The sequence below is a fragment of the Micropterus dolomieu genome, linkage group LG20 (assembly GCF_021292245.1).
Source record: "Micropterus dolomieu isolate WLL.071019.BEF.003 ecotype Adirondacks linkage group LG20, ASM2129224v1, whole genome shotgun sequence".
Classification (NCBI taxonomy): domain Eukaryota; kingdom Metazoa; phylum Chordata; class Actinopteri; order Centrarchiformes; family Centrarchidae; genus Micropterus; species Micropterus dolomieu.
The window spans coordinates 11,788,731-11,810,968 of record NC_060169.1 but is presented as its reverse complement, the minus strand read 5'-3'; the positions used below and the strand labels follow the sequence as shown (position 1 = coordinate 11,810,968).

Genomic DNA, 22,238 nt, shown 5'->3' with positions numbered 1-22,238 from the left:
ACTATTCGATGATAAATCTACCTCTCTGAGTCCCCCCCCCCACAGTGTAAGAAAGTGCATAACTAAATAGCTGGAGTAAACTTTTAAGTCTCTAAACCTTTAAACATGCCTGTGATTAAGGCCAGAAAATTAATTAGCTTGATATTTATTTTCAACAAACAACCTGAAAACACCATCATTTAATTTTTACTACTAACAAATATTGTCTGTGTTGCAAAAACCTTATATTTCTAATTCCTCTGTGCCACAGACATCCATTTTTGTCCAGAATCTATTAAAAACAAATCAATCAGCCACACCATTGTACTCGATTACATATCCCTATATTACAATGAACATGGGCACATTCCTTTATTTTGAGCTAATCCCACATACACTTAAATACTCATTACAGCACCAAATGTGTATTAATCCGTAGTCAAAAATAGTCCCCCAAAATGTAGTATTTACTCCTGTTGAAGAAACAATACATTTGTGACCAGTTTCTTGTTTAAAGTAGGAACAAATGTGCAAGGGGCAGGATAGGAAGGATAGTTTGGGAAGTATAAGAGGGATGGATTAATGCATTATTGGTATTTTAATGGGATTTGTTAACAATAATAACAATGTAGAATAACATCAGAATTATCCTTTAAATGTTCAAACACACATTACAAATGTGCAACAGCAAGTAAATATAGAAGCAAAACGACCAGTCAATTGAAGACACAGGAGTCGTATGTGAGAAAGAGCAGACCTTTATTCAGCACTGTTTTTATTCCAATGTTTTCAAAGGAGAGAGCAAGGAGAAGATTGTTTCAGTTCAGAGAATCAGTTGAAGGTGAAAAGGGAAGCAATGAGGATAACATGTACAAGAATATTTTTTTGTTGTCATTTTTAAATTTTTTTCTAGCAACATATGTTCATAATAGGAAAGTACACTCAGTAAAAGCTGGTTACTGCTTGTATTTTCCGATGGTGAGCATTTTGTGCTACAGTACTATTGATCGGGGAAAAGCACCGCGACCATACAGCTTTGACCATTTTTCTTGTCTCATATTAATGTAAGTAAGCTCTTACATCAGAAATCCTCTGTTTAAAGAAAAAATCTAAGCAAACAATAAAACTTACTTATCTTTCACTTTTGGCCCTGAATGCATATAATTTACAAGTCTTATTCTGAACAAGCCATCTTTTGAAATACATACTGTTAGTCATGTGATTTCAACTTCTATCCCACTCTCATGAAATACTGTTGTTTTAAGTACTTCATACATGATTGATTTATTTAGCATGAGGCAAGATTTTAAATTTACTTTTCCACTCATCCCAGTTGTTGGGCATGTACACTATCATGCTGCTGTATAACAAAATGACCAAAATCTGGCTAAATCCTAGCATTACTTTTGGAGAGCTTCACAGCAGCAGTGTAACCCAAGATATTGACTTTAAGTCCTTTTTAAAGGAAAAAGAGAAAAGGTCAGGGAAAGTGGTAAGTCATCTAAGATCTGTCTACAATGGCAAAGGCAGAGGACTGCACCAAATAAATGCATGTAGCCTGCATTCATTTGTTTCAAGCACAACTATTTTAAGGAGAAGCTAGTAGCTGTCATACTTTAAATCTTTAAAAATGGAGCCTCACAACTGAACAACACTCACCGTTTTGAGAAATAAAACACCAGAACAGAAGCAATGACAAATAAAGATGAGGCAAAGCACAATGTTTCTTTGCAGATCAGGAAGTGAAACGCTGCATGTGGGAGACAAACGGCAGAAGTCCTATTCAGCCAGCTCCTGAGCGTGGCTTTTGTTCTGCTTCGTCCACTCTGTTGAAAAACGGGGCTTTACCTGCAAACCCCACAACACCAGCAGACTCCAGCAGAACCATGAGGTAGATCACTGGTCAAACTGACCACAAGAGAAAATAAAAAACCCTCCTAAACGATGTCCACTGGGTGTAAAACTTGTAATTTCATAAAAGTACGGCTCTTGTGTTGTCACTTCTTGAAGTTAAAAAAAAAAAAAGAAGAGGGAAAATAAGCAATTACCTTGCTCTGAGTTTGTCACTGTTCTTTTCTCTCAGTATTGCCGTGGGACTCTCATTGTCTTTATTGCTACCAGAAGACTAGATAGCGAAACACTCAATGAAATCTCATGATTTCACACACACTTTTGATCAATCATAAATATGACACCTGATCAAGTTTGATGAAAATGTTGAAGTGACGTAAGGAAGGCACCTTTTCCAATATTAAATTCATTCATTTCCTGATGAAATGGTCAACTGTATCAGCTGTCAAGTGCAGTTGAACATTAATTGATTTTGTAAGCTATTTTGTAGCAACTTTGATAAACAAAATTAAGCCATTCTGAAACTTTAAACTTCAGTGCAAACAATGTTTTGCAAGGTTTTTTATATATCTCAAATAAAGGAACTATAAAATCATAGAAACCTTGAAGGGGGAAAATATCTCAATCTCATGCATTTTAATATCACATCATACTAGGGGGTGGAGAGTGGAGGGATGGGCTGTCCTCTGGCATTTGTTTGAGAATCCTTAAAAATAGAGAAAAAGAAGAACATGTGGTTTCTTATCAAAATAAACCTTGTTTTTTTTCTCTGTGATTAGCCAACTGCTCGAGTCCATTTACACTGTCCTCATTTTCCACCACAAATGTCGGGGCTGTGCAAAAAAGTTCATGTATCTGGTCCAATAAGAGAAGGCGGCGACTGTTATCATTGTGATGTCATCAGCAACCTCCCACCTGCCCTCTGGCTCACAAAGCAGTAATCTAGCCTAAAAATAATGACACAAAAAGCAGAAGCATTGATTTAAAAGCATTTACTAATGTGAACAGCAATATTAGGATTTCTTTTTTTTTAAAATCTGATTTGTTTTGAAAATCTGATCAGACTATTATTATTAGTAATATTTGTATATGTCTCACAACTTGTTTGGAAGGGATTTCTAAGAATTAGAAATTAGAATAAAGGTTTTATAAACTGTAACTTTCTACAACCTGGTAATTCTTCTTATTAATGGATTACAACTGATCTATAAAGGCTTAGTAACTGATTCATTAACCTTTAACTAAAGAAATAAATTACAACATATAAACCCTTGGTGTCTTGCTAGAAAGTAGTACCAATACGTCTATCATGTGGCAGTAAAGTTGCTGAAATAAACAGCTTGCTGGTGTTCACGTCAGACGGTTAACATTTAGAAACTATTGCATACCTGTGATTACTTGCTGAGTTGACTGTAAGGAGACGAGTTGTTGGAAGAATCCACTTGCTGCGGTGCGCCGTTTTCCTGAAAAGCAAAACAGTATCTCTCATTTAGAACGTGATAATAACTATCTTCACTGTGTTTGCACTGAGATAATTGATAGTTTCAGAGGAGGAACACTTCAAAAACAATTCAAGGCTTTATGAATGGAAGATGATTGGATTGGCATAGGCTATTGTAATCTTCTAAAACAATTATTGTTTTAAGATAGATAGACAGTTAAATGGCCACCAGGCAGAAGCTGAATGTCTTGAATGAAGAGTTGAATGAGACTAAAATACAATAAACTTACAGGTGCTGTCTGCATGGGAGGATACTGATGCATGTAAGCTCCCTGGACACCAGGGGTAGCTGAAATATACTGTAAAATAAGAAAACAATCAAATTCAAGTAACTGAATGGTATATTGATTTATTGTACTAAAACTTGATGCCCTTAAATCACCATAAACATGAAATGGACTTCGTCTCACCTAAATAACATAGCAAACAAAGTCATTTTTATCTTTAGGGAGACCAGTGAACCTGCCTGTTTCTACAGCTAATGCTAATGTACCTGAACTTAACTGTGCACACAGAAGTATTCAGCTTTTATTTGAATTCTGTTCTGTTTTTCATCATCATCATTTGTATCAGGAACAATTTGTGCTGGGTATCATGAATATTACAAAATAAAACAGTCAATCAATCATACGTCCATGCAAAATGTTCCAATTAAAGAACTCACATTTGCAAGTCTATGTGTCATACTACAGACTGCATAAACTGAAACTAAGATCTCTCTATCATACTATACAGATTTAATTCAATTCAATGCTGTGTGTGTGATGTAGGATATCCCAGAATTCCACTCACTGCTCCAGTGTTCCCCAGTGACAGCTGACCCATCTGCTGAGTAATCATGGCTGAGGGGTGCAGTGACATGGATGGATCCACAGAGGGAGACATCACAGCACCCTGTAATACAAGGCAGCTGAGTTTTTACCACATATCACATGATTTTACACACAACTAATTCTGATAAAATACCAAATATATGCTGCAACAACTGGCAGGCAGTTATTGTTGGATGTGTGTATGTATGTAGGACAGACCATACGAAAGATTAGCTGGTGGGGGGAGAGACTTTTTGTGGCTTTGAGGTTTGACAAAATGTAAAATAATACATTTGCAGCATCAGCTCTGTGATAATATGTTACTCTGAGGTAAGCATTAAGTATTCTATGGTTCTGGGTTATGTTAAGGGCTGAAAATATGTAAAAGGTATGACGTTGCCAGCTCTAGTCTGTTTTCAGATGGAGTATATTCCTTTAAACATGACGCCTTTAGGGAATTTCCTAGTAAAAAGTGGGGGAAGGGGCAGATCAGCAGAGACACTTGTTCCACTGGAAACCATCTGTTGGAAGAGTCAAAGAGTCACAAGACTGTCTCTGCTCCAGGCATTTCCTGCTGGATCCACAGGGAGGGTGAGGGGGTGGGGCCAAATGTCTTTTTAGTTGTTCCATTTCTGTTTTATGCACACTCTGACACACACATACGCACACTTACAATATGTAAATATGCTGTGGCTATTTCCCAGAACTTGTCTCAGCTCTGTGCTACTCCTACATTTGGGGAAGTTTTGGACGTTGTTGATTGTGTCAGCAGAACAAGCTGATTAAAGTAACACACTGAGCAACTGTGAGCTCAGAGTTTTAGCTGCAGCGGCGCCACACACCCATTTCCTGTACACAGAATAGGAGGGTATGAGCCTATGAATAAAAAAAAACGAAGCAAATGCTGGTTTTCCCTTACCGGGTGTTGCATGATATACGGCTGATGTGCCACCCAAGAATGACTCTGTACCTGATGGAAGGGACAGAGAGGGAGAGGCAGAACAAGAGACAGATGGAAAGAGAGAGTTACTGACGTGTCGTGAATGGAAGTTTTATGTTCAAAACTAACTTAACAATTGCAATACGCATTGTTTTTAAATAGAAATACAAGGATGTTATCAATCTACAATAAATAATAATGCAACAGCAATTCACTGTATCTGTTTTGGAGCCACTATTCCTGCTCGGAGACCTTGGTTCACCATGACAGCCCAATAAAGATTTTTAGGGCCAATTTGGTTCCCTCTCTGTTGGTATGGCACTAAGGTGCTTCTAAACTACCACAATGACCCTAACGGTTACAATGGCCTGCAAACCCCATGGATCTTACAGTTCTATCTCCTATTCTGAGAGTCTGATTGTCTGTCTGATTAGGAGTTAAATAAATGTGTACCTCTCAACAATAGCCACAGATTAGGTGAGCAATTTGGCAACGAACCCTCCTGAGGTTCTCAATAGTTCCTTGTAGGGATATACTGTCAGCCTTTTACGAGCATGTCCATTACTCTGGTTTTTGCAACTATAATAGCTGCAACCTTTTTCACTTAGGTCCACCACCTGTGCCAACCAAGTTTTGAAAGCTTCCCTTTTGTAGCTCTAGGTCTTCCCTCAGTGCTGCTGTCTACCAAAGGGCTCTTGGGATGGCTATGTGCAAAAGGTAGTTACCAGGTGCAATGGGCAGGACAAGGGAAGATGTAGGGGTTGTGGATGTTTGCAGCACAAATTGGACAGTAGAATGAAGTAGAGGAGCTAGAGTTGGGAGATACAAAATCGATATGGTTGGACTCACTTCTCATAAAGCATTGCCTCTTAAACCAAACTCCTCCATAAACACGATGGATGTGACTGCTAGCTGCAGTCTGACTGGTGTCTGGGAGTGTGCGCTTAAATTATAAGCAAGTTTGGTCTTTGAGAAAACTTCCCCTGCTCTATAATCTAACAGGAACTCTTCAGTGTTCATACTGGCAATGAATAGGACACCTGGAGGGGAGTGCCTGAGAGGAACTGCCACCCCTCTCTGATTGAAAAGGTGAGCCTTTGTTAGAGTTTAATAATAGTTATGGATTGGTAAAAGAAAACCTCCTCATTCAAACACAAGAAAGCTCATACAGGAAGTGTTCACAGTACCAGAGCCCTTAAGGTGCCAGGTCGATGATCGACTTTACAGTTGTTTCATCAAAGGTAAGCTCTCTACATGATGGTGATGTCTACCAGACAGACCTGGAAGACCCATGTTGTGGGTTCATCTGAAGAACATCTGGCAGAGGGCTATATTCATAAATCCTATTGTGTGTTGCAACCCTGCTAAACCAGACCCCTCAGATTCATCCCTCAAGTGCAAATTAATTTTAAGCTACAGCTCTCATTAGGGGGCAGTACGGTGGTGCAGTGGTGGTGCAGCAAGAAGGTCATGAGTTCAAACCCCAGTTGCTCCGGCCTTTGCATGTTCTCCCTGTGTCTGTGTGGGTTCTCTCCAGGTGCTCTGGCTTCCTCCCACCATCCAAAGACATGCAGACTAGGTTGACTGGTGACCCTAAATTGTCCTTAGGTGTGAGTGGTTGTTTGTCTATGTGTGGCCCTTGCGATGGACTGGCGACCAGTCCAGGGTGTACCCTGCCTTTTGCCCAATGTCAGCTGGGATTGGCTCCAGCCCCCCACAACGCTATACGCAGGATAAGCGGTTGACGATGGATGGATCTCATCAGGGGTCAGAAGCGTTTCTAGTCCACAGACAGTACTGAATCAAAACTTATGAGTGTAATATTACAAAACAATGAGCTGACTCAGAGAAGATTACTGTACCTGCTGAAAAGAGCAGGGGGGTTTTCTTCACTCCTGTGACCAACTAACGCTACTGTCATGTTACATGATTTATAGTTGACCAAGCTCTTAAAACACTAAAACATTCAAAAGATTATCCACTGCCACGTGCAGCTGACAAAGCGTGAAGTGGCTCAAGGCAGCTTTAAAGCCTATTCTTACATCTGTAGCACCTGTACAATCCAAATACATACAAGAAAAAATACACCCAAACCCACATATATACCCTATAACCTCAAATGCAGCACATAGGGGGAGAGAGATTTAAACTGTTAGAAAAGTTTATATTGGGGATCTTCTGCGGTACCTGGTAAGCAGAGACTGGAGACATGTAGGGAGACATTGTAGGCTGCACAGTCATAATCCTGTTGGTCACTGGATATGGAGAAGGATAGTACCTAGAAAAGAGACATCATTTCAAAATAAAGCTCAAGAATGACTGTAGTTAAAAGTAAAATGGTGTCATGACCTGCTATAACCTGAGTACAACTTACCCATTCTGTATGGCTGCTGAGGAGGGGTCATAGGTAAGAGTCATTGCACCCTAAGGTGAGGAAATAGGCAAAAATATGGAATTACATATTTGCATCTCACGTGTCTTATAACAACTAAAATTACATATGAAAATGATCACTGAATCAGTTATAATGGGTTTATTTAACAAAAGACATACTGACATACTATTTACACTGATTTCTTCAGTATTATATAGTGCATGTGTTAAATATAACTAATAATAATAATAATAATAACTGATATCCATAATTTATTAATTCTGAATTCTGGTCTGAAGATTTGATTGGGAAAGTTATTGTGGTTCTGGCTTATATGACTTTAATGGTGTTTTGTATGCATGAGAAAATAATAAAAACATAATTAATTCTCATCACATTAACAAGACGCATGGAGGGGGTAATACATTACAACACATGTAAGATGATAAGCAGATACATACTAGTCTGAGATCTCCTGTCTGTCCATTGGGAAGAAATCCGCCATGAGCATGTTTCTTCCTTTGACTGTCTGCAAACTTACACAGCAAGGGCTGAGAGGGAGCTGAGGGCAAAGAACAAAACAGTCACTCAGCAATCAATCAATCACCGCCTCCACAGTTTTCATCACCGGGGAAGTGTATAGAATTATTTCTTACCCAGAGCTCCAGAAGATATCTTGATGAACTTCCCATTGAAGTGGGAGATGACAGCATTGCACTGCTCTGTTGTGTCCATCCTGTCAGGGAAGAAGATAAAACAACAGTGACTCATCATTAAATCACACAGAGACATTCTACATTACCATTTTGTTTAACACAAAATGGTATTGTGAGGCGTGACGCAAATTGGGACAACTCCTGAACGTACGTCTCAGCAAGTCGTCCCTGGTCTGTTTGCAAATGGTCCAAAAAGTTGCAAGGCTGTTGACGAGTCACATAACACCAATCCCTTCTTCATTACACTGCCTCCATGTCATGTTCAAGGTTTAGTTTAAGGTGCTCGTTTTTACATATAGAGCCCTGCATGGTGAGTCCCCTGGGTACATCCCAGACCTGCTTCACCTGTATTCCACTACTAGGCCACTTAGGCCTTCAAACCAGAGCTTAGTACTAGTTGTACTGTGTGCTCGACTGACTTGCTCTTTCCCCAGACCTACAGTATGCTCTGTGGTTTCTGCTGAAGCCTTTAAAAAACAACTGAAGACTCTTTTATTTAAGCTGTCTCACCATGTACTATTTAATGTGTGCAAATTATTCAGCTGTTATGTTGTTACTTATGTTTTGTTGATTGATTATTATTTATTACTACTTTACATTGTTGTTGTTTTTGTATTACTGGTATCTCTTATTAGGAGCTCTATTGTCTCATTATTCTTTCTTTCTTTCTTCTTTTTCTCTGCTAAAAGTGTTTGCAGCAAAAACTGCTGCACCAAAACTCACCAAAATTGGCAGGTGAGTTGCAAATTCCACCCACTACTCAGCCAAAAAAAAATTGGCACTCATAGACCACATGGTGGCGCTATAACAATCAACTTTATGTGCAATTAAAACGGCTTTGTAGAGAGTATTTCATTCATGCATTTTAATCTCTGGATTCATCTGCATCTTTGCTCCAAACATCTTCTGCTCTAAAAATGTCAAACTATGCAACTTTTTATCACTTTTCTCTAAAACCTATTTTTGTGAACTCAGTTTCAGTTTCGCCAATCGACCTGAAACTTTGGCAGAATCATCTACGGACATCGTTGATCAAAAGTTATCAAAATTTTGATACGTCAATCTGTTTTTTAAAATAATTTTTTACGTTTGTGTCTTTATGTACAATTTTTCATAAATACCTGTAAATCAAAATTCGCTTAAGCAATTACTAACTTAGTAACCAAACTTGACCCTTCTGTTCAAATGCTTGGACCGAGCTTCACTGAGCAGTCATGGGATATTCTTTCACTAGGGGGCACTACTCTTGCAAAAAGTTTATACCTCGTAATTCGCTGCATGGATTTGTACAAAATTCGGTTTGTACGATCAAGGGTCACTACTCAGTTGATGCATAAAATTTGGTAATGATTGCTCAAAGTGGGTGTGGCTTATTACAACAAATGTAAATTTCCAGACATTTCTCATTCCAAACTTCAATAAATCTAAGAAAATCACCCATATGTCCTAGAGAGCTGATATTTTTTCAGCACATCCACTGATATGTGACAAACGTTTGCCTCCTGCAACCTATGGTCAATTCAGAAGTCAGTCACTGTATATCTTTCAGAATGTGCTAATTCTATTAACATCTGTATCTCCACAAGTCTTTCTTTAAACGTTACCAAAATCGACACAGACATTCTCTAGATGGCCGATATCAACTGTATCAAAGGGTTTTTAAATTGATCAAACAGTGAGTCTGTAGTGATATTCAGCCTAAACAGCCTCTCACCAGTGGCTCCGTCTGTAAGTCACCTACTCTGGAGATCTGAAGTTTGAGGGTTCAAATCCCCAGTTGAACAAGTCAGAATTGTTGACATATAGGGTGTTCAGATCATAGTGAGTTTAAGTTCTCTATTTTATTTGGATCCAGTGCTTCTTATTCTTCTCTGCTAAAAAATGTTTGTGCAACGTAAACTTTAAAATTTTGAAACACAAAATGTCACAGGTGGGTTGAACATTTCAACCCGTAGTCCGGTACATATAATGACACTCTCTGATTTCAAGGTAATGCTGTAAAAATCAAGTTTGCGTTTCTGCAATTATCTCAAAGTGCAAATTCTTTCATCACTTTAATCTCTTAAGTCATCTGCATCTGTTCTTCTCCTCTGAAAATGTCATATGTTGCATTTTTCACGACTTGCTTGGATCCCGATCATTGCCATTTTTTATATATGGTTTTATTATTTGACTTCGGTAAAGCACTTTGTGACTTGCTCTGTGAAAGATGCTATATTAAATAAATGTTACTTACTTACTTATTGTACAGACAACATGACTGACTCAAGTTAATACATCTGACAGTCAACTGAAAGATTGAGTGTGAAGTGTGAACTTGGTTGCTCTAAATTGCAATAAATCTCAACCTCTGGCGATTGTTTTGTGTTATATGATGCCAAAAACCATAATAATAAAGAATTGGTGGCACTTTTTCACAACATTTTATTTTTAATAAATCTTCACTGCATTTTAGTTTACCAATGATTGCGCTTGAACAGTAACTACACTAAAATGATTTGAATGGTAATTTGGTGTTTGTTTATTATTGATCATCATAGGTTTGTGATGAAAGCTGTAGGTTTATTCTACAACTTCTTTAAAGGTGATTCAACAGAGAAGAAATGAGTGCTCCTTTCTGTCAATCTTCTGTGACTGACCTGGCGAAGCCCACGCCTCGGCTATTGCCACTGTAGTCTCGAAGGATCCGTGTGGAGACGACCTGGCCGAAGGGCTGCAGCATGTTCTCCAACTCTTTCTCATCCACAGAGAGAGGCAAGTTGGAAATGTACAGGTTTGTGGGGTCCTGCTCCTGTTGCTGCTCACATGAAAGATGAAGTAAAATGAGAAGTATATTGAATGCCAGGTGCTTTATAGTATATTTTACATGTGACATGTCACCTGAGAGAGAGCCACATGCTAAAATGTATTAATAATTTCCCATTAATCAGGCACATTTGTATTGAACCACTATAACCATTAAAACAGTGTTGAGCTATTTCATCACTGAAAAATGAAAGACTGACACAGTAGATTTTTCTCTGCAATGAAACTTGTCTGTGTGGATCAAGATTTGAGGCTCAGCTTAAGTGTGGTTAAGGGTCAGAGGAAAACATTTGGTTAAACAAACATTAATAAGCTCTCCCGCACATACACATGACCACATACACAAACACACTTCAACAGTGCTGTGCAGCAGCTCAGCGCCTCTATGGTCTTCCCTAGAAACAGCAGGAGAGCAACGTAGCCTAGCTACCACAACACACAAACTGTGTTCTGCCATGTTTGTTCCAAACAGAACAGCTACATGCAGGTCTCCAGAGAGTAAACCTTCATCAATGAACTCTCACCATCAATTTAAGCACAGCGACACAGGCCAGGCTGAGAAAGGGAAGCGACTCAAAGAAATGTAATGAGCTAGGCAATTTCCACTGCCCGCTACAAGATAAGATGCACAAACACTGTGTTTGTTAAAAAATATTTTTGAAAAATGAAAAACTGGACTACTTTACTTTAAATTAGTCACAGAGGGTCAAGAATGGCTTAAAGCAGCAGTACTGTTGCTATAGTGCTTCGGTGGAGATCTGCCTACATTAGTTTGCATGAATGATAATTGTTAACACTCAGTGACATAGTAATAATACTGGTAAAAAATCTGTACAATCTATACAGTGCAACACAATCAAGATGTTGTGTGTGGGCTGCTGGTCCTGTGTGTAATGTGTCACTCTGACTGACAGGTTATTTGGCAGAGAGAGACATGACATCTGGTTTCTACAGTGAAAGTAAATGGGGTCACAGGAAGAACAGCTTGTCAGCTGAGGTCATGTGACCAGTCTAATGTCTCTCCAACACACACAGGACAAATGCACTCATTAAAGAAGCACAAGCCCACAGAGATGTTCACAAGCAAGACAAATACGGGCACACACACACATGCCTGCATCAAACTCACCTTGGCCATCTGGGCCTGTATGCCGCTGGTTTTCAGAGCATGTACTGCCTTTAAAGCAGCCGCTGGGCTGTCAAAGTCCACAAAGCCGTAACCTGTAGTTGGCGGAACAGTATTTACTTGAACAGTCATTAATAATAAGAACAACCACCTATTTTAAATTTTGTACTATCACTAATACTGTGGGATGGGTAATATATATTGGTCTATATTATTTATTACTGTAAACATATCACAATATCTTTTGTCAACCAATCATGACAATATTTTAAAAATCAGATCTCTCACGGTGTGATTGCTGAAATATTTTACAGGTATAGTTCAAGTTATCATGTGTCTGTGTGGTAATTATGTAGCTGGAGCTAGCAGCGAGTTAGCTTAGCTTAGCATTATGACTGGAAACTGGTGGAAACAGCTAGCCTGGCTCTGTCTAAAGGTTAAAAGATCTGCCTACCTGCACCTTTATTGCACATCAATTAACTCAAACAAATTTAATCTGTGCAAAACCAAAAGTATATAAATGACAACTTGACAACTGCACTATTTATTTCAAGTCTTGACCTCAACATGTTAAACTATTCATTTAAGGAACAAATCAACATCTATCTCTAACTTGATTTGTGACAAAATACACATACTTTGCATGCCTTTTCACCATTTTCCCAAGACTAACATGATGTTTCTGATTTATGAATGTGTTTTCCCATCAACCAGTCACTCACTGGTTTTCATTCATTTACATAAGGTGCTAAAAACCAGTTTGTAGAGACTCTAAACCTGCTTGAGTCAGATAATCCATTAATATCTGCTTTTGTTTTTGTCAGATTTTTATTAGCGTTGCATTGGAATGCGGTGCAGACTTCATCCATCTGCGTCTTCATCTTCAATGTCATACAACAACATAATACATTTCACAAAAATAAAAGCAGACACATTCACTGTTCATGTTCACGGTGATGGAGTACCCAGCCCGAGCAAGTATCAAGTCGCTTTGAATGGATTTTCACACACTTTGGAAATGACTGAAAAGTAGGAGCCTGGAAAGTATGGAAATTCATTCAAAAATCTAAAACAACATAGTATGTTTTCATAACTTCTGCATGCAAGTTATATAAGTATGCCTAAAATATAGCACAACATGCAAACACACTTTATAATGTCAGCTGAACACAAGAGCTACGTTGATGGCCCAACTAAACAATTTATCAGGTGAGTCTCAATACTCCAACATGCAGCAGAGATATGTCCCAGTGCTGGATGAGGACTTCAGTTATACTGTTAAATATACTTTCTTTTTCCTAATCGTGCAGCCCAGATAAATGATTGGTAAGTTAATAACCTTACTGACCTTTACATTTGTTGGTTGTCTTGTCCAGGATTGCCTTTGCTGACTGAATCTTGCCATACCTGAACATCAACATGCAGATTAGTGTCTGATAACTGATAACTGATGATAAGTGTATGAAAAAGATGCATCAACTGGTGATCTTTTTGTTGTCAAAATGTCTTGGACTACTCAATATTTTCTCAAATTTCTCTGTTTCCATTTCTACAGGAATTTGTACAGAGCACCTTCACTCATCCTGACAGTCTAGTGAGATCAAAACTAAACTTAAACACAAGCAGAAAGCACAATTTATGAAAATAATAAATACTCGTCATATTCATGGTGATACTTGGTAAATTTCAGAGGCACATACTGTACATCACTACTCTCTCCTACATGTTTCCAAACACTATGGATTCAATTTCCGTGTTTCAGGCTTTGCTTTATCTCTGACTATATACTCAAGTTGAACTGTGGCACAAGCTGTGAGCTGCTATCTGAGTGCACACATCATACAGACTGAATGCCTAGCTTACATCACCATTCAGACCTTGTTGCTATGAAAAGCGCTTTCATTTCTGCTTTGTGCTGGCAAACACCACTGGGAACATGAACAAAACACAAGCAAACAGGACACAAACAGCTGCTGCTGCTGCTGGTTACATGGGTGAATGCCTTTTTCCATATGCTTGTGATTCAGAGGGAAAGAGAGGAGACAAAACTCCACTAATTATGGCATCAACCACACTAAGCACTCAGAATGAAGCCTCAGTCAAGCCTAGTATCAAGTATCGTAACATGTTCAGTGGGCTGCTTTACGTGACTGATTTTTTCTTTTTTAGAAACAAATAATTTTTATAGTGTGCTTCATATACCATAGTTGAGCTATGACTTTTCCATGTGTGTGTCTGTTTATAGAGGTATGGTGGTTAGAGCTTTTTATATGTCAGCGCACAGTTAAACCAGTGTTTTTGAATGATAACACTGATATGTTTGCATTCATAGAGCAGACACTCAGTATACTTCTTTATCTATGCAAACTATTTCCTTTTATTTAGTACGTTTTCTCAAAGTCTCTTCTTATCAAGAAGGAAGCCCATCAGAAACAAACTTTTCTGAGTTACTTAAACCGTGTTGAAACCCAGAGTAATGACTTTGTTTGCATTAAAAACTTTTTTTTGACATTTTGGGAAATAAGTTTTTTTATTTTCTTGCCAAGTTTTGGAAAAAAGGTACAACTCTCATATCTGTACGGTAATCATGAGGATTAGCATGGCTCTGTCAGCTAGCATAACTATGCCTAATTTTACCAGCCCTTGAAAATTTGTAAATTAACATTACAAAAACTGAACCTAAGCTAAGCTAACAATCTCCTGGCTGTAGCTTCATATTTATCATACAGACAAGAAAACTGCATCAATCTTCTCATCTAACTCTTGTCATGAAAACAAATAAGCGTATTTCACAAAATGTTGAAATTTTCCTTTAAATTAAAAATGAATTTACATTTACTTTTTTTGTAATTTGACACACTATGTGCCTGTGGTCAGGGTGAGACCTTCATCAAATGAGACTGGAATGACATTGGTATGTGATATCTTCAGCCTCCATATTGGCTCCACATTTTTTCAGCAAACAAGCATATCAATGATAGTGATAAAACACAGGTGTGCACACACATGAGCATACTTGTTATGTTCATATATGTGTACTCACTGGTGACAGAGTTTGACTAGGTCGAGGTCTGTAGTAGCAGGAGGCAGGCCGCGGATGTAAAGGTTGGTTTTGCTGAGCTGCTCCAGACCTGTGGTGCTGCTGTTGCTGCTGCTGCTGGGACTGGACGGAGTCATGGGGTAGGACTGCACACAGGAAGCCCACTGTTAGGTAGTGTGTGGTTGCTAAATAATCTAATTTAAATCCAGGTCAACAGCAATCACAAGAATATCAGCATATCCATAATATCCAGAACAGAAGGTAAAATTGGACTTTATTATTTCATTTGTTAAATACGACGTCAACAGTTGTACTCCTCTAAAGATGATAAGCGCTTCTAATTGGTGATCCATATAGCAGTCAACACGGCTTAGGTTTTACTACAATGTGTAGAAAAGACAACATCAGGGTCCAGTGGTGGAAGTACAATTACTGATGTACTGTACTGAAGTGCAATTTTGAAGTACTTTACTTGAATATTTTCATTTGATGCTACTCTACACTTCTACTCCTATACATTTCAGGGGGAAATACATTTTACTCCACTACATTTATATGACACTCATATAAACCCATATAAAGTATCTAAAATTAGCTATGACAAATGAAGTAATTAGATTATATCCAACAATATAATATAATATAATATAATATAATATAATATAATATAACACTCAATGGAGAATTCCTTCATTATGAATACATTTTGTTGATAATACTGTACTTTTACTTTAGGCACATGTTCAATGTGGGAGTTTTAATTGTATTTGAGTATTTTTAGATGATAGTATTTCTATCTTTACTTAAGTAAATTATGTGAATACTTCATCCGACACTAAGTGGCAGGTTGGTTTGACCTTTAAGTTTTGGGTTGTTGTAAAAAAGGTCAAAATATAATGTCCATTATTAATCTGGTATGGGGGTCTTTATGCCACAGTGTGTTCAAGTCTTCTATCCTGCTGTATCAGAAACCTACAGTCTTCTTCATACTTGTGAGCAAAACCACGCAGCGCAGCCCTGCAAAGCATTTCCTTCCCCTTACTCATTCATTAAAATAGCTCCCAGCCACCCCAAACTCTCTCCAGATCAGATCAAAGACGAAGCATGGCAGAATTGCACCATCTGTCCATAACCAAAGGACAATCCACTCCAAGAGCCAAAGCCAATGGATACAACTATAGCCATGCCAACAAGAATCACTGAGATATTCTTCTACCGTCATGTGGTAGTGAAATGTTTATGGTAGCTATTTTTCCTTTCCAGGCAAACAATTGATCACGGTGGTAGGATCATCTGTTAAGCCTGTTAGGTCAGTAAGTACAGGCCTTTCATTTTTGTTGGTGTGCAATTACCACGCTAACTTTTTTGTAGATCTATCAAGAGTTCACATCAGGCCTCTGAAAAGGTATGCATACTCCATTAGAGGTCATCTACGGTGGTACACTTCACTGAGGCATCAACGCATCTTATAGCAGACTAAACTTGTGTTACACCTACGCTGAAAACTCATTCACTCCTTCCCTGCAGGGATTCATATGTGGTTGCTTTCAGATTCCTGTCCTCAAAGTAATATACAGTGCCTTCTGATGAATAAATATTACGGTTTAAATCTGAAAGGTGGATATTTGGGGTCTTATAGACTGGAGGCTCAAACCTGGACCCACGATCCACTTCATCTGACACAAAGCTCACATTTCCATCATCAGAGGTTATAACAGCCGCCTCTCACCGCTATGCCCGCTTTCGATTCCCATTTTCCATCTAAATCAAAAAAGGTGTGATGGGAAAGCAAAGGGGCATGGCCTTCAATTACCTTTTTGTTCACCTGAGAGGTCAAAATGAAGGATGCAGGCAGCTCAGTTCACTCCAGCACACTGACATACATTACATTACACTGAGCTCGCTCTCTCGCTCTCTCGCTCGCTCTCTCTCTCTCTCTCTCTCTCTCTCTCTGTGGATTCACCCAGAATGCATTAATCTATAAAATGGACTACAATAACCGCCATGAATATTGACCAGAGTGGGCGAGTGACTGGGCAAACAAGGTTATATGGACATAATAATTAAGGTATCGGCTGTGGAGCTATAGATCGGGACAGCAGCTGGCGTTATTTCTCCATGTAGCCTATCAGAGGATCAGCTTCCCCTTTGATAAGTCGTCTGAGAGGTTGATCTATTTTTTTGATATATAAATATTTATATATATATAGGCTATATATATAATTCAATTTATTTAGTGTTAAAAGGATCAGAGATAAATTCATAGGCCTACATTGCACATGAAAACAAGAAAGGGCTTTCCAATGTCATTTGTGACTGTTATTATTCAGCCTGTTTGTCTAAATGCTGCCTTTAATGGGAGCAATAAAGCAGACACAAATAGCAATAATAATTATTAAAAAAACAATGTGTTTGATTTTGGCCTACCTGCTTACGATTGGCTGTCTTCAGTGGGTTGCCTGTGTTTGCAAAGATCATCCTGGAGGTTACAGATAGGCTAAATTTTATTTCTCAAAAAAAAAAAAAAAAAAAAATATCGCAACGACGAGAAACTAGAGACGGATTTCCAAGCGGTGAAAGGAGCCTATAAAATGTTGCCGGTCGGGTTAAAACATCCGCATACTGAACGGGCTGGTTAACAGAAATAAAACCTCGGTCCTGCATAGATATGACACATCTAAACAGTCAGATGCACACCAGGCGATGGACCAACCCTCCGCTCCGGTTCATTGATCTACGACGTCCTGCTGCAGACCGCTCGGCAGTCCCACCTACTACAGACCAAACCATCTCCGCCTCTGCAGGGTGTTTGACATCAAATAAACTGCGTGGCCGCCTCATAAAAACTCGTACTGGCGGTTTGTTTTGTAACAAAGGCACGTCGAGACATCTGGTGTGGGTGGCTCGATTTTTAATCGGATACAAAATGCTTTGTGGTTTGATTTGCAGGCGAACAATCAGTTGGGCTGAACACTCGTCGCCTTTCATGTTGTTGCCGTCCGCACATACCAAGCATTCTTCACCCCCACCTCCTCCAACCACACACACGAACACACACACACACACCCTCTTCCTCTTCCTACCCTTCCCCCCATCTAACACGCTACATGTCAGAGAATAAGGATGCAATGAAATGTAAGCAGGGACTGGCCTGGGCTGGAGGTCACAGCCTCCCTATATACGCCCAACTATGGGAGAGAGCGGATTAATGAACAAGAACTGAGAATAAATATCTGGAAACAACATACATATATGCTATATAAAATAAACTTTCTTTCTGAAATGCAGTCATGTCATGTCAGTGTAGGCTCTAGAAGGCCAAGTTACTATATGTGGATTATGTCACAGAATATTGACTCCTACATGAACTTATAAATCAAGAGAACCTTTAATTTTTTCACTTTTGAGTGTATTCACAAGATTGATTTGCTTACATGCAGTTTACATGCAGAAGTGTAAACTAAGCATTTTCACATGTGGCACACAAATAACTCTGAATGGTGAAAAATAAGGAACTGTGGTTTTATAGCTCATGTTCAAATGCTTCTAGTGTTTGTTGTCAAAGTAAAATAGTTAAAATAATAATTTGGCCTCTTTCTACATTTTTGAGCTCCTGCGTTTGACCTGTAGGACCCTTTACGTTCATCAGGCATGGGCTTTAATAAAGCTTTGAGCTGTGGCATCCAGATTTAGGAACAGCCTCCCTCATTACACCAGGTCCACCCCCTCAATGGAGTCAATCAAAAGCCAAACCACCTCTATTCTTTGTGTTTTACTTGGCTCTGTTTAAGTTTAACTTTGTAAGTTTTTCGGTCTTTTTCTTGGTTGTTTTGATTATTGAACCATAGCAACTATTGAGGACATTGAGATCATGTCTTCTGATTTTTTAATTTTTTTTTTAGATTAGACTACAATGAATTGTGACTATTTTACAGATTGACCACTATGTTTAGACTTGATATACCTTTATTTGAATATACAATAATAATATGTATTGGCCAACACAAATAAATTAATCAAGGATATTAGTATCTACACAAAACCTTACTCTGCCGAATATAACCATCTTTTGATCTTTTGACCCATGAAAGATAAAAGTGAACACGCCTATGAATCTGACCAAAGATTTGATACCAACTTTCTAGACCTGACAGTTTTCAGTACTACAGACACGTTTGAGTTGGTAAATCAGAAGTCCTACAAAGACCCTGTTTCTCTACACCAGAAACATATTCCTGGCTGTGTGTAAATGGATTTGAAAGTATTTTGAATTTAAAATGTACAGAAAATATTATTTAACAGTGAAATAAATGAATAATTATAAAATATGCGGAGGGACATTGACTCAGGCCCTGACTGTGTGCGCTTTTGTGCAATTATGTGTCTTTTTAAAAATGCAAATAAAATTTACTTGGCATAATATGTTACTATAAAGTAACACAACATTATCATACAATTCATTAACCCCTCAAATGTCACTAAGCCACTCTTCTGTAAGTGTGCTGTGCAGCCAAACATTTCTCAAACACTTTATTTTAGACTCTAGTGGAGATTACAATATATCCAAATATACTAAATATGTTGTCTGTATTTTGTGGGAAGCTTGTTTCAAACGATGCACAGGTCACGTTGAAGAGTTCCATTTGATGGACATATACATACAAAATATACATACATACATAAAATAAAATATGGCATCTTGACTTTGAATATTTCCCTAAACATTATAAAGCTTCAATGTAGAGCTCGAACACACAGGTTCAAGAAATGTGTGATACCGTCAGACAGAGTGGAGTAAGATGATATTTCCAGCCTTAAATCTACTCAGGAGAAAAAACTATTTGTTACCATAAGGGGTAACAAATATGAATGAATAAAAGAGTCATTGTAAGCCTTTGTTTTACCTTTTTTATCTAAAGTATTTGACCTGGATCTTTTTGTCATGTATTTTCCATGTAAAAGCCTCTGGGAAACAGACATAAAATTAAGTGTGATGTTATACATTCCTTTTTGAAGTATTTTTGGTGCATGGGGTGGGGGTGATGTGCAACAAAGGTGCCCAGGAAAATTAAACCACAGACTTCAAAGTATTGTATGATGTGCATCTTAACAACTATAAACAACATGTATATAAATTCAGACAACTCAAGTGGACAGATTTGTAAAGATGCAGCAAATAAACAACATATGTTGACCCACAGGTGTTGGAACTAGCTGTCTAGGTACACATTTGCCTTTCACATGTATCTAATTGCTCTCAATTTATATTCACATACCTAAGGGCACATAGCAGTGCTTGCCACTAGCAGCCATCCTGCTGCAGGTCCTGCTGGAGATTTATAAAGCGAAGCTAAATCCAAATCCCATCAGGGTGCAGGGAAGCTCTTAAAGCATCAAATTTCTCTCCCTTATTTCCTCTGCTGGTAGGATTAAGGTTTCATGCTGGTGTCGTGTTACAAGCTACATCTGATGTTCCTTGAAAAGTCCAATCATTGCCATCTGAATGATCAGCTGCGATACTGTTTGTAGGTGATTTCGTTGTTCTTTCTTGTTGTTAGTTTGGTAGTTATTAATCTATTAATTCATTACATCAAATGTGCTATAAACTGGCCTTTTGGTGACAGGTGAGATTTCATACAGGATTTAAATCTAAATCAACTATACTTACTTACAACTTTTTTATTTTTGACCTACTCTGCTTCAAATGTATCAAATATCCAAGTGCTCAATTAATCTGTAGCCTTTGTCTCATTTATCCATCATTTTTCTGGGTAATTTATCGCAAAGCTTTAGATGTGAATTCTGTCTGTTTGGGGTTTCAAATTGAACTACTGGAAAGTTGTCAATCAATCGCAAGCAAAGGTGAAGTCAATGAGATAACTTGGCCCACTTCGAAGGGGAAAAAATGGTTTGTTTCCTGTATTGTCTTGACTGGTCAAGCTTATTTCAGATTCTTTAATGGTGAATGTATACCTGCTAAAGTGGCATTATTGTGCCATTATAGAAGATTGCATTCAAACTGCTTAAGATAAAAACTGAAGCAACAACATAAGGGATTTATACCTTACTAGCATAGATTAACTCAGGCTGCATCTCAAAGGCTTTTTAACTCATCATAAGGATGCACATCCTGGTTAAGACTGCTGAGTGTATTGAATTGTGTCGAGGTAGCAAGAGGTCCTGAGGGGGTGGAGAAGGAGGGAGTGAAGAATGTGGATGATTATCTGGCCCTTCCTCATCCACTGAGGAATTAAGGAATTTGAGATTTTGATGGCCTCAGCATGACACCGACCTGCCTGGCTGCCCAGCGTGGCCAGTAACATTGCTGGGTGAGATTGTGTGAGTCGTTCTGCTGGACTGATTGTCCAGCACGAATACATGAAACCAAACAGAGAAGCTTTTTCACAACCCCAGTGTTGGTGTGGTTTGGGTCAGAGTTTGTGGCTCCTCAGGGAATAATGAAATGCTTGGATGTTGAAATATGAGAAACCACACAAATATCACAGTCACTTTCATTCTTTTTAGTATTAAAAGAGAAGTGCTATGTAGTGTGTCAGTGTTGTGTTTTTATCAAGATGATGCCAGTGTTGTATGTGCTAAAAGGCAAGGTCAGGGTGCATCTTTACATTCAATTTAATTTGAAAATAAATAACTAATTACCTAAATTATATGATTTAAAAATTATGATGACATGTAACGTTAGTTTTACCACCAGTCTCTTAAAAATCCACTTACACACTTTTGAAAAGAAAGCAAATTTTATGTATCTATATACTGTATAAAGGTGTTTTCACTTTAGACATGCAGTACATACTCTCAATAGCAGGTACAAAGATGAAAGCATGTTTGGCAAAAAGAAGTAAACCCAACATAAGCATACAACCTTAAGGGAAGGTCCAGATTTGATATTTTCCAAGAACACCAATATAAATATGAAGATAAAATGTAAACAGCACAGACTATTTTACTTTCAGAAGCTGTTTATGTAAAAACACTTTCATTTCTTAAAATAACATCATCCATTTAAAAATATTCCCACTGTCAAAACTGAAAATATTGCTCACCTCAATGATATGAAACTGTACTTTTTAAAA

The 22,238-nt window shown here is 38.2% G+C and overlaps 1 protein-coding gene across 1 annotated transcript; it reads right to left on the bottom strand.

Annotated features, from left to right (window-relative positions):
• Positions 1-721: 721 nt before the first annotated feature.
• rbms1a (RNA binding motif, single stranded interacting protein 1a) lies at positions 722-17,925 on the bottom strand. Its single transcript, XM_046033119.1, has 14 exons — positions 17,572-17,925; positions 15,148-15,290; positions 13,453-13,511; positions 12,108-12,199; positions 10,813-10,970; positions 8,114-8,193; positions 7,919-8,019; positions 7,458-7,507; positions 7,271-7,361; positions 5,063-5,113; positions 4,124-4,225; positions 3,562-3,630; positions 3,219-3,293; positions 722-2,777 (listed from the first exon to the last, which is right to left on the bottom strand). The coding sequence occupies exons 1-13, from the start codon at positions 17,620-17,622 to the stop codon at positions 3,225-3,227; spliced, it is 1,116 nt and encodes a 371-aa protein (XP_045889075.1). The 5' UTR covers positions 17,623-17,925; the 3' UTR covers positions 722-2,777; positions 3,219-3,224.
• Positions 17,926-22,238: the final 4,313 nt, after the last annotated feature.